This window comes from Mus caroli, unplaced genomic scaffold (assembly GCF_978045245.1).
Source record: "Mus caroli unplaced genomic scaffold, Mus_caroli_1 scaffold_17, whole genome shotgun sequence".
In the NCBI taxonomy this organism is placed as follows: Eukaryota; Metazoa; Chordata; class Mammalia; order Rodentia; family Muridae; genus Mus; species Mus caroli.
The window spans coordinates 19,765,271-19,777,328 of record NW_028227272.1 but is presented as its reverse complement, the minus strand read 5'-3'; the positions used below and the strand labels follow the sequence as shown (position 1 = coordinate 19,777,328).

At 48.0% G+C, this 12,058-nt stretch overlaps 1 protein-coding gene across 1 annotated transcript; it reads right to left on the bottom strand.

Moving 5' to 3' along the window:
* Nucleotides 1–3,118: 3,118 nt before the first annotated feature.
* Nucleotides 3,119–10,824, bottom strand: Ahsg (alpha 2-HS glycoprotein). The gene is made up of 7 exons (XM_021184608.3): nt 10,526–10,824; nt 8,318–8,428; nt 7,885–7,969; nt 7,411–7,574; nt 6,138–6,239; nt 4,353–4,436; nt 3,119–3,762 (listed from the first exon to the last, which is right to left on the bottom strand). Exons 1-7 carry the CDS (start codon nt 10,736–10,738, stop codon nt 3,484–3,486), a joined length of 1,038 nt encoding a protein of 345 aa, XP_021040267.1. The 5' UTR covers nt 10,739–10,824; the 3' UTR covers nt 3,119–3,483.
* Nucleotides 10,825–12,058: the final 1,234 nt, after the last annotated feature.

Sequence of the window (12,058 nt, the reverse complement as noted above, 5' to 3'; positions counted from 1 at the left end):
CCAGGTAGAGAAAATAGTATATTCCATCACCAATAACATTTTATAGAACTGATGTTTTGAGTCAGGCATAGTGGATTGTATGTTTGTAATCCCAGCACTTGGAAACTGAGCCTGCTCTATGTAACAGGACCTTGCCTCAACAAAGCCAAAACTGACGTTGAGTGATGTATGACATAGGTTGATCATTCGTTTTGAATTTTTAAAAGTTTTTACACTTTACTCGTGATTACTAAAATTTGAACTAAGTGGGTCATTTTCTCTATTGGTGATTGATGTGACAGGGCCCAGCCCACTGTGGATGGTGCCACCTCCAGGAAGATGGTCCTGAGTTGTACAGTAAACAAACCAGACGAGCCTCAAGGATGGAGCCAGTAAGCAGCACCCCTCCATGACCTCTGCTTTAGTTCCTATCTTGAGTTCTTGCCCTGGCTTCCCTCAATGGTGGTGATCAGGACTTGTAAGCCAGATAAAACATTCCTTTCCAAGTTGCTTTTGGTCATAATGTCTATCCCAGAAAAAGAAAGCAACCTCTAACACATCCGTCCCTGTAAGGTGATTGGCAGTGGCAGTACAAATATTTAGAAATATGCCTGAAACTCGGTGAAGAAGTAACTATACGTGTCAGCCAAACAGGAAAACATTGAGGAAAGAAACTTTGAACTAGGGCTAAGGTAACAGAGCAGCATTTCCTCCCTGGGTCCTGGGTCCCCTGGTCTACCCTAGTTTGTGAGGGCATAGCTCCAGGCCTTGCCACTTTTCATAAGGCCAAGCCAAATCCAACAGCAAGATCTGGGGCTGCAACTCCAAATTTGTACCTGACTGCCGCTCACATTCATTTTTCCCTCAGAAGGCTGTCATCCTAGCCTAACCCTTGGCTTCAACCTACTTTGCAGCAAGTAACTGTGTAGCTGCTCCTTTAATGATGAGACATTGATTAATCATTGTCAGGGCTGTTTTGAACATTTCAGAATGTTTGCCAGCTCCAGCATCTGACCTCTCAATGTCAATGGCATCCCCAAGGAAATGTCATCACTTCCAAGTGACTCTCAGGGGTGTGATGTGGTTCTGCTCCACGGCACCTCATCCCATCCTCAGGGTGAGGGACATGCCCTATAAGTGACTTTTTATTTTTAATTTATTTATATTTTATGTGTATGAGTATTTGTTTCCCTGCATATATTTATGAATACCACATGTGTGCCTCATACCCACAGAAGCCAGAAGAGAATGTTGGATCTCTTGGAACTGGAAAAACAGACCAGTGCTAGGAACTGAACTCAGGGCCTTTGCAAGAACAGCAAATGTTCCTTGCTGCTAAGCCATCTCTCCAGATACCCCGGTCCTCAATTCTTCCATGCAAATCAGTCCACCTCACGACTCTCATTTACACCCCCTGGGGATATCAGGGCCACTTGTAGCCTGGCTTGTTTTCATCTCCAGCCTCTCCCTTGTTCTTAACCACATCAATCTATGCCTTGCCACAACACCACAAGTGCCTGCTGTTCTGACCTACAATGCTCCTTCCTCTGCTGTGCCGGCTGGTCTTCCATCAGGATGGAAAGCTGTTGATGGCCATGTTGGAGGGAGTGAAAGCAAGGCGAGAGAGGAGTGTGGCTATCAGGTAGGGCGAGGCTTGAAGATATCTTTTGAACTCCTGGATCCAGCTGCTTCTTAGGTAAGAACAGCTCAATAAATGTCATTCTTGTAATTCGGGTTGTGCACTTGCTACCCACCCTGGGGACCTCCAACACCCAGGCTACTTTCTTGCAGCCACCCCTGTGTGCAGCAAGAGCAGAAAACAGATACATCTTTTGCAGTCCTGAGAGAAAAGAGCCTCTTTGGAATCCTCTGGGGAGCTTCCTCAAGGGCAAACTAGAATTCCCATGATAGAGCCCTGCTAACACCTGCCTATCATGTCTCTCTCCCACGCCTTCCTGTTTCCCTAACAATACTCTGAATCATTTTTCTTAAAAGAGAAACCATTCTTCCTGTTGTTTACTTCTTTGGGCCATATTTGATCTCTTGTTCCCTTCATAATCCGCTTGATAGAGAGGATCTTATCTGCCCTCTATTTCCTCCTCATGACCTTTGTCATTCAGGTTATCCCTCCTAGTGCAAACACACCAGCCAACAGCCACCATAACCTCCCAGTCATCAGCTAAACAGTGGCTTTTCTCAGTCCGTATCCTGTCTGCCCTCCTTACAGCAAGCATCCAGCACAGCTGCCCACGGCCTCCTCTTATATCTGAATGCTGTGACCCCCGTGCTTTTCTTTCTTTTCTGGACCTTTTATTTCTGTAATGTTGACAAACCATCAAGGCAGTTAAGTGGCAATGCCTGACTTGCTTGCTCTTTTAGGGTCAGTGTAGCTGCTGGATTTGTGATTGGTCTTACATATCAATACCCTTCCTGGAAAAGACCAGGAGCGAGGTATCAGAATGGCGTAATGCAAACACAGCTGGCACTGCTAGGACCCAGCCTACTCTGGGGACTATATCCATCGTGCCATCTGGGTACCTGAGAACATCTACAGTCATTGACAGGTCACCTTCCCAGACTCCCTTCTGTAAGTGTTCTGAAACCAGGCCTTTTAATTTGGCTTTGAAGGGAGTGAGCTGGAAAGGTCAAGCCCACTTTATATGATTTCTGCCTTTCTGTGGGTTCTGAAGTTATTTGGTTTGCCAGGTTATCTAGGCTCGGGTTATTTGGCTTGCAAGGCAATCACCTTGTCGCCAACCCCATTAAGAGGTACTTTGAGCATGCATAATGAATAAAGCCAGTGAAAAGGAGACTCCTGTGTTAATCACTGGTCCCTCCTTCCCTGATTGTTAGGAAAAGCCAGAAGTCTCTTTGTTTTTCCAACACCTAGGCACTGCCCCCCCCCTTCCCCTTAGCAATAGTTCTGGTCCTCCATCTGTGGGTAGAATTGTTTTCTCATCTCCCATGACTTCAAGCACATCTCACCCCTTCCTGGTTGTTGCGACACAGAAGGTGCCTTTCTCCTGCACCCCTTCTGTTTCTCTGCTCACGCAGACTTTGGTAAAGTGACACTGGTGCGCTTGTTGCACTGACCACACACAGGGAGACAGGAAGGATGTAGACAAGGAACATGACCACGTTTTTGGCTCACAGCCTTCTTATTTGAGAAAGCTCGTATGGGCATTTTTATTTATGGCTAGATTGAAGATTGGCAAGAGCACCTTTCAGAGTCGTGGTTGCAACGGTTTTATATGAGGTCAGTGGGAAGGCAGAGAAACAATGGCAGCCATTTGTCACCCCACCAGTGCCAGTGTTGCTGCTGGCTTTATGCCTTTCATCAAATTTGACCATTACCTCTCTGCCCCTGTTCTCTGAGGAATGAAGAGACCTGGAATTCGAGTTGTGATGTGGTATTGCTTTGTCAGTGGACAAGCCTCCCCCCACCCCCCAGCTTCAGTGGTGGCTATGTCCTGTCTGCCAAAACCTTACTTCCCCGAATCAAGCCTAGATCTTGAAGTGTCTGATCCTCCCTGGGCACATGGGGGGCGCTGGACCAGCAGCACCAGGCTGGCCCACCCTAGGAGGATGAAGAGCTTCTCCCGAGGCCGACTCCACCGAGGCCACAGGAGAGAAGGCGTGGCGTAGGTCGTGGTAAGTTCGGTGGTCTGAAAGTCCTAGTGGAACTGCCACAGGTCCCACCACCACAGATGCAGGTGGGTCAGCTGGTAGGGCTGCATTCGCTGTGGGTACGGGTCCTACTGCGTTGGCATTGGCTGGCTGGGGCTGCGGGGACACAGGTGGAGAGAGGACCATTTCAGTAGGCAAGATGGTTTTCCATGACAGGAATCCCCATGAGTGTGGGTTACAGTTCCTTGCAGTAATGCTTTTTAGCTGGAAAGAGTCTAGCTAAGGAGAATGGGTAAGATGCTAAGGATGATGACAGGAAGAGCGGTAACTGGCCTATGGAGCGCTAGTCTCACCTGCATTACCTCAGTCCCAGTAGATTTCCACAAACATAGTCCAGTGTACAAGCTCCCCACCCGTAGAGAACCTTCACTCTCTGCCATGTATACTTGGGAACTGCTGGGCAGCCAGCCCATTTGGTCTCTGTAACCAGGAAGAGTACTCCCACCCTCCACAAATAGCAAGGTAGCTTTGCCAGCTACACATGGGGATTGTTTTGCCCTGCAGCCACCGGAGGTTGGGAGGGAAAACATAACTGAAATGTCCTTCGCCTAGCTGATGGGTCCACATACTGCACTGTTAAACAATCCACTCCGAGGCTTAGGGCCAGACAGCAAGTGTCCCATGATAACTAGTCCACTGCAGATGTGTTAAGGGGACACTGTTTTGAAGAACGTCTGTGAAGTTACCTGTGTTTGAAATAACTTGCAGGCCACTGAAACTTCTTCCCCACCAAGATTATGCATGAGACTTGCCTTGCAGAAGCCACGTTGCTGTTTCCAGAAAGACAGAGGTTATTTTAAATGATTCAAAATATGGACCTCCCCGGGGTTTTCAATGATAGTATAATAATATTGAAACAAAGAAACTTCTAATTTTTTTTAAAATTTATCCCCTTTAAGTTTATAATTTCTGGGCAACCCTCTCTTGAGACGTTATACCCATGTAATAAAAGTAAGTCTCTTTTCCTCTCTCTCTCTCTCTCTCTCTCTCTCTCTCTCTCTCTCTCTCTCTCTCCCTCTCCCTCTCCCTCTCCCTCTCCCTCTCCCTCTCCCTCTCCCTCTCCCTCTCCATACACATACACACTTTAAGCTATCACTTTCCTTTCTTTCTTCTTTCTTTCTTTCTTTCTTTCTTTCTTTCTTTCTTTCTTCCTTCCTTCCTTCCTTCCTTCCTTCCTTCCTTCCTTCCTTCCTTCCTTTCTTTCTTTCTTTCTTTCTTTCTTTCTTTCTTTCTTTCTTTCTTTCTTTCTTTCTTTCTTTCAAGACAGGTTTCCCTTGTGTAGACCTGGCTGTCCTGGAACTCACTCTGTAGGCCAGGCCAGCCTTGAATTCAGAGATCCGCCTGCCTCTGTCTCCTGAGTGCTGGGATTAAAGGCATGTGCCACCGCTGCCCAGCTAGCTATCACTTTATTAATCGAATCTTATATCTTATTTTTAAAAACCCTTACTTTGTATTAACTAAAACTTCTGGACTTTGCTAATAAAACATATGGTGTGTCATTCCACATATCACAGTGACTATCCAGAAATGCTATGCGATCAAGAACATGTTCCTGGAATCCGTGAGATGGCGGTAACACGGGGAGAGAGACACTGCTAATACATCTTCAACATGAATTGATGTCATTGTGAAGATGAGTTTGGTGCCCCTGTGTCATCATCGCCTTATTCTGGAGACGTTTTCTCACATCTGTCATTATCCTGCTCCATTTTCTGTTCACGTAACCAGTGGCCTTCTCTGGCTAACACTGGGATCCTTTCTCAGAGTCTGACCACAGATATCTAGGATAGCTCATCTTTACAGGTAAACTTTGGTCAAACCCCTTCTGTTCCTCACTTTAAGCTAAATCTCTACAAATGGATACATCTGGGTTAAAGACTCGGTGTATCCAGGTATCAGACACGTCTAGAAAGTCTGCTCTTCCCGTTCCCAGCAGCCAGGGTGCACTGGGAACTGCACACGGACTTATCTGATTTCATGTGCTTCTCAGAGGTGAGAGAGTTTAGTGTCTATACTTAAAGAGGGAGGTGAGGCACCAGAGAAAAGCCTGGCACAGCCTAGCCCCATAGCAAGTGGACATTTTTTAAAATAAAGATTTGATTTTATTATTCCTAATTATGTGTATGGGTCTCTCTCTGTCTGTGTCTGTGTGTGTGTGTGTGTGTGTGTGTGTGTGTGTGTGTGTGTGTGCACGCGTGTGCGCAAAGGCCATAGGTATCAGAGCTGGAGTTAAAAGTGAACCAGCTGGCACAGGCACTGGGAACTGACCTTGGTCCCTTTGCATGAACAAAGAAAGAAGTGTGTGCTCTTAACTGATGAGCCATTTCTCCAGCTTCACAAGGGGACATTTTATACTTTTTGTTTGGTTGGTTTTTACTTTCTTCAGCCCCAAGATATAAACTGCAAAAAGATACTTTGTTCCACAACCAGATTTGCCTGGTGGCGGGAGCCTTAGGGTCTGACCCACTCACCTTCTCTGGCAGCAGGTTGCATTTGGCTGGATCTGTGACTTCCTTTGCAGTACAGTCAGTGGCAGCTATCACAAACTCCACCAGAGTAGACACTGGGAGAGGCTGAGAATGAAAATGAGAACACGTGGGAAAGACGGTCTGGAACAAGACGGGCAAGAAGAGGTGGGACAGAGGGAGGGAGGGGGTAAGGAGAGGTGGGATAGAGGGAGGGAGAGGGGGAAGGAGAGGTGGGATGGAGGGAGGAAGTGACAGAGAGGGGGAGGGAGGGGGAGGGAGCAAAGGAGAGGAGGAAGGAAGGTGGGAGGGAGGGAGAGGGGAAGCTATGGTCTGGCACAGTTTGAGAGAACACAAATCCACGCGGACTATGTGTGGCCCTGGACAATTGGAAGGATTGCGTTCTGACCATGGGCTGCAGACTTAGGATCTGAGTCCTCTTAAAGTATTGGCAAGAGATCATTGTCCATCGCACGGGGCAGAGGTTAAGTTTTCAGAGAGGAAACGGGAAGCCATAAGGCTAACTTTAGTCAGGCAGGGACGGAAACCCAGCATCTCCTGGCCCTCAACCTTCAGAATCCAATGTTCCAGTCATTCCAGGCTAGAAGTGGGAAGTGAAAAGATGCCCCCACCCCAGTTTCCCACACCAGGATCAAAATGGAAGTCACTGTGCTTTCTTCCTCCTGACGCTGGGAGCCTTGCAAGCACAGCGCCTGGTGCAGTATGGGATGGGAACTGTCCCAGGAATTACAGAATCACCACCTACACTAACATATTTGTAAGTATGTCTTGATTTATTTCCACTGACAGCTTCCTTAAACATCCCAAGTCTGTTGCACTCAAATAGTTGCTTTGGCTATACAATTAGATAGATGGTCCCCTCCCAACCTCAACACCTGGATTTGAAAGGCCAATTAGAAACCTTCCAGTATTTGCCCATACCTTTGTTATTATTGATTCCCAGACTGCAGCAGATGTTACTGGCAGGGTGTAAACGTGTGGCACCGGTGAATGTATTGTGTCTGAACAGAGAGCCCTGCTATTAAGTGTTAGGTAAAGCCAGGAGGCCAGGGTGTTACCTGCCTTCTGCCTGTGGCTGACCTATGTTGAACTGGCTCAGTTTGGGACAGGGTTGCTGAGAGTTTAGGGCTCCATAAAGTCCTAGAACCCCTGCCAGTTCTTCCAACCAATGCTCCCTTTTCTTCTGGTTATCACCCCCACACATGTCCCAAGGGCCACCAAATCGCCCAAATCTATCAAAAGAGTGTTAAGTTTTTACCACATTTTGAGCCCGGGAAATTTCCACCAGTTTAAAATAGGTTCCATTATTCTGTGTGTTGAAGGCAGCCAGGGCAGTGTTGACGGTGTGGACCACGTTGGTATCGTTGAACCGAGTCAGGAGTGGGCACTGTGGGCACAACTTACGCACGTCCTCTGCAGAGTCTGGGGGGAAGATAGCAGGGTCTCAACTGCAGCTCTCCAGTGTACTCACAACAGCTTGCTTATTTAGAAAGGGCTCCTCGTGCTCCAATGTAGCAAGACTTCTCTAAACCTTCAAGCAGCTGTATGAAGGTCACCAAGTCACAGCCACGGGGATAATGTTCGCCCATAAGAACGAGCTCCTTTAAAAGATGGCGTTAGAATCCCCAGGACCCGGAATCCTCACAGAGGAAGTGAGACCTATTTGAGTTCAAAACTATTCTGATTCCTTTCTCATTCTACGAGATAAAAACAAGAGGAAGTGTTTTCTGACCTGGGGTGGAATGACACTGGGTGTGCATCACCCTGAACTGGCCGTCTTGTTTCAGGATGTGAAAGTCACAGTCTCCCTCCACCGCCTAGGAAAGAAATCAGATGCTGGCATTCTGAAGCAGTACATATACTCTGGCTGCTCATTCAAGGACTGTCTTGGCAGGGCTCTGGGAAGTAACCTGCCCAAGGCAACCTTCACAGGTGTTATTGAAACATCGTAATTTGCTCTCCCGGAGGGCTTCAAGAAGAAAAGCCCAAGTGTTGTGAAAATCAGCCTCGGTTGGGGAAGGCACCATCTAGCCCACAGCGGGTTTTAGACTTTGCTCTCTGGCTAGCCAAGATGGCTGCTGGGAGTTGGAGAAAGCCAAACCTGCTCTTAGCTGAACTGTGGCGGCTGGGCACCACCCACCCACCCACCACAAGGCAGCACTCACGTGCTCAGTCAGCTGCCTCACAGAACAGTTTGCCAGCGGGGTGGGGTCCAAAGCATGGCAAGTGGTCTCCAGTGTGTCAACTTCCATCTCATACATCTCTCCGAAGGGCCGCTGCAGAAGGGAGAGGTGAGCAAAGACTCCGCTGATCCAATGCATGGCACCTAGTGTGAACACTAGCCCTGTGGTGGGGCTTGGCTGAGGGGTGGGAGGACTAAGGAGACGCCAGCCCTACCCCTTCCAGCTATGCAACGCTGCAGTGGTTTTTTTTCTTCTTTTTGTTTTGTTTTGGCTTTTTAGTCTTCCACTATAGATGGAGCTGGTGTGAAATGGGGAGGGGGGAGGGGGAGGGTGGGGGAGGAGGGGGCGGTGCTCGGACAGCTGTCCCAGCCATAGTCCTTATTCTGAGCTCTCTTTACAAAGAAGTGACTCTGAGGGCTAGCTTTTATTTTTGAACAGTTTATTATCTTTGCTATCTTTCACTCTGCTTCATTCTTTCTTCTCTCTAGTTGCCCACTTTTCTCCCTTTCTTTGGGTGTTTTGTGTCCTTAAAGGTTTCTCTTGCTCCTCCCTTGGCTCTTTATCTTCTACCTGCCTGGGTCCTGGATGCACAGAGAGTCCTATCTCCTGCTTGCCGCCTTTCTGTTCTGAGGCTAGGAAACTGTCACCACTAGGATGGAAGCATTTTGGGAAGCTTGCAGGACCCTGTGAGGAGTTCAGTGCTTCACCTGTCTATGTATTCCCCTTTCACACCTTGAAATGCCCCAAAGTTTGAAAACTCTCAACCCAATTTAGTTCACTGTTCATTTTCACTCTCCGGAGACCTCAGAACTACCATGGGTAGATGCACTGGGTTTATGTGCAGGGGTTTCTTGATCCACTCGGGCATCCCACAATGAGCAGCTCGCAATCAGCACGTAGCACGTGCGAGTGCTTGCTCACGGCTTTCCCTCCAGCGTGTAAACTAGGCAGAGAGCCGGCCATTATGTCTTTTGCCAACTGCCCTTAAAACTCACCCAGGAAAACCCTGGTTTCAAATCAGCTGTCCCATTGTAAAGCTGGTTGTCAGTCCTCACTCTGAGCATCCTGATGTTTACCTTGTTTTCCTCCTAAATCCTAAGCCTCTATGACACAAACTTGCTCTTCTCATCTTTATGTTAAGCTGAACCGTATGGAGTTTCCAACTTTGCATGTTAAAAGCAGACAAATAGTCAGTGACACATGCCTATGATTCCAGGAGCCAGGAGGCAGAGGCAGGTGGATCTCTGTGTGTTTGAGGCCAGCCTGGTCTACATAGTAAGTTCCAGGACAGTCAGGGCTACAAAGAGAAACCTTTCTATCTCAAAAAGAAGAAGGAAGGAAGGAAGGAAGGAAGGAAGGAAGGAAGGAAGGAAGGAAGGAAGGAAGAGAAAGAGAGAGAAGAGAAAGAAAGAAGAGAAAGGAAGGAATGAAAAGAAAGAGAGAGAAGAGAAAGAAAGAAGAGGAAGGAAGGAAGGAAGGAAGGGAGGGAGGGAGGGAGGGAGGGAGGGAGGGAGGGAAGGGAGGGAGGGAGGGAGGGAGGAAGGAAGGAAGGGAGGGAGGGAGGGAGGAAGGAAGGAAGGAAGGAAGGAAGGGAAAGAAAGAGAGAGTGAAGAGAAAGAAAGAAGAGAAAGGAAGGAAGGAAGAAGAAAGAAGAGAAAGAGAGAAGAGAAAGAAAGGAAGACAGACAGACAGACAGACAGAGGAAAAGAAAAGCAGACAAGTACTGGTGGTTTCATAGTTTCAGTCTGTTAGCATATGGTATCTGTTGTCCAAGGAGAACATGGCTATCAGGTAGGTCTGGAATGAAGGAAGGGAGGATTTAATGAAACAATCTGCATTAAATGGCCATCACACATGGTCACTGATCAAATGCTGCTTTCCTTTTCATCAGAGATAAATGTAATCCAAGAAAGAGAAGTGATTTACAAATTAGCAAATAGGAGCCCAGGTTCTCCCAGCAAGTCCTACCTTCTGCCTGTGGTCTGTGAACTATGCCTCGGGGTCCCTTCCTCTTCCCGTGGGAGCATCCTCTGTGAGATACACGGCTTCAATACTGATGTGGCCTCTCCTGCTCTCTCTTTCCCAATCTCTGCTGCCATTTCATCTCCACTGGGAGATGCTAGCCTTTGAGGCACTGGGTGAGATCCCCTACCCAGCTACGTTCAGCTCACTCCTGGTAGGCTCACTTACCCGAGACCACACCTTGACTTTGTCGATCTGATTCAAGACCTGTTTGAATCCCTGAAGAAGGTGATTATTGAGGTAGTCCACGGCGAACAAAGCTACTTGCTCTGCTTCTGGGTCATCACAAGCCAGTTCTCTAAAACCCAGCCCTGTACCTTGTGGAGCTGATTGGCAGCCCCAGAGCTGAGCAAAACAAAGGAGCAAGACCAGGGACTTCATGGTTGCTCCAGAGAGGCCCTGGAAAATGGGTAAATGTCAGGAGCAGCCCGGATAATCAGTTTGGAGAGCTAGACCAATAGAGGGGCAGAGGGCCTAATTTATCTGACAGAGCCTGCCGAAGGAATTGCGTAAAGGCGTGGGACGATTTCTGTTCTGGCTCCAAATAATCCTTGCAAACAGCAGCTCTGGAAAAGCAAATAAGTTAGGACATCATCTATCCCCAAGAGATCTGCCAAAGTCAATGCTGCTGTGGGCAAAGATATTCCAAAGTCTGCTTGGAACATGGTGATAACAGCAGAGAGAGGAGGTGGCTGAGGGATGAAATGGATATGGCCAGCACAGAGCGCAGCTGCAGTGGCGGTGGGGGTGGGGGCGAGGGTCATCCACGTGAATATGAGCATGCCATGGCACCCTGAATATGAGCAGGCTAGGGCTATAGCATGCTCTGGGTAAATCTTCTAACATTGGCCATTGATCTCCCTCAAGAAGAGTCATAGAAGAAGAAGAAGAAGAGAGTCCACACATGTAGCAAAGATACCGTGAGCCATGGGAGATGCTCAAGTCAGTAAGAATGGAATGGGAAGGATTATAGCATCGAGGGGTGTGACCGGTGTAGCTGTTTGCCTCTTCTTTTCCCTCACCCTCACCCCTGCAGACCTCACCACCAAGCCCTACAGGGAACACCTGCACAGGCAGGCACTGCTTTGTGTCTTCTGTGTGGCCATTCAGCATCAGTAGAACTCTGGTCCCAGCCAAGGCACAAGTGCAACACCATGGAGTTCTGGCCTCTGAGCCATCATTTGACCCAGTTCTGGGTTGGACTCCAGCATTTCAGGTTGAGGTACTACAAGAGCAATTATGAACAAAGGTTTGCTCTGCACTCTTTGCAATCTCAACAAGAGGATAGTGTGCCTGTGGTCCCAGATATGATCTTCAGGAAGTGTGTGCAGGACACTGACAGGTTTCAGAAATGTCATGTAAGGACCGGGAACCAAGAAGCCTTCACACAAAGACCATACTTCAAATACCACGAAGTCGCCATTACATTTGGATGGATTTGTCCTGTGGTTTTTAACATTGCTTCAGAGGGGAAAAAATACTTGTTACAAAAGAAGAGAAGAGAGAACTTCTGATGGAAATCTTAATGGCACCAACTTTGTAGGCGATGACTTGGTTGTGGGTAGAGAGGGAGGGTGACAGGGCAGAGACAGTGGTAGCAGGGCTCATTTTGCATTTGCTTCCAGCCACATGCACATGTACAGACCTGAATGGGAACGCCCAGTTCTCTTGGAGAGGGGCCATAACGCTCAGAGACCTCTA

What these genes read in the sequence shown, in the direction of transcription:
- Ahsg (XM_021184608.3), bottom strand. Translation starts at nt 10,738, where the DNA reads ATGAAGTCCCTGGTCTTGCTCCTTTGTTTTGCTCAGCTCTGGGGCTGC. An exon ending in CCAGTGTCATTCCACCCCAG is followed by an intron (nt 7,575 to 7,884) that starts GTCAGAAAACAC and finishes TCTTCCCCCCAG; the next exon opens with ACTCTGCAGAGGACGTGCGT. An exon ending in TTTCCCGGGCTCAAAATGTG is followed by an intron (nt 6,240 to 7,410) that starts GTAAAAACTTAA and finishes TTTCATTCTCAG; the next exon opens with CCTCTCCCAGTGTCTACTCT.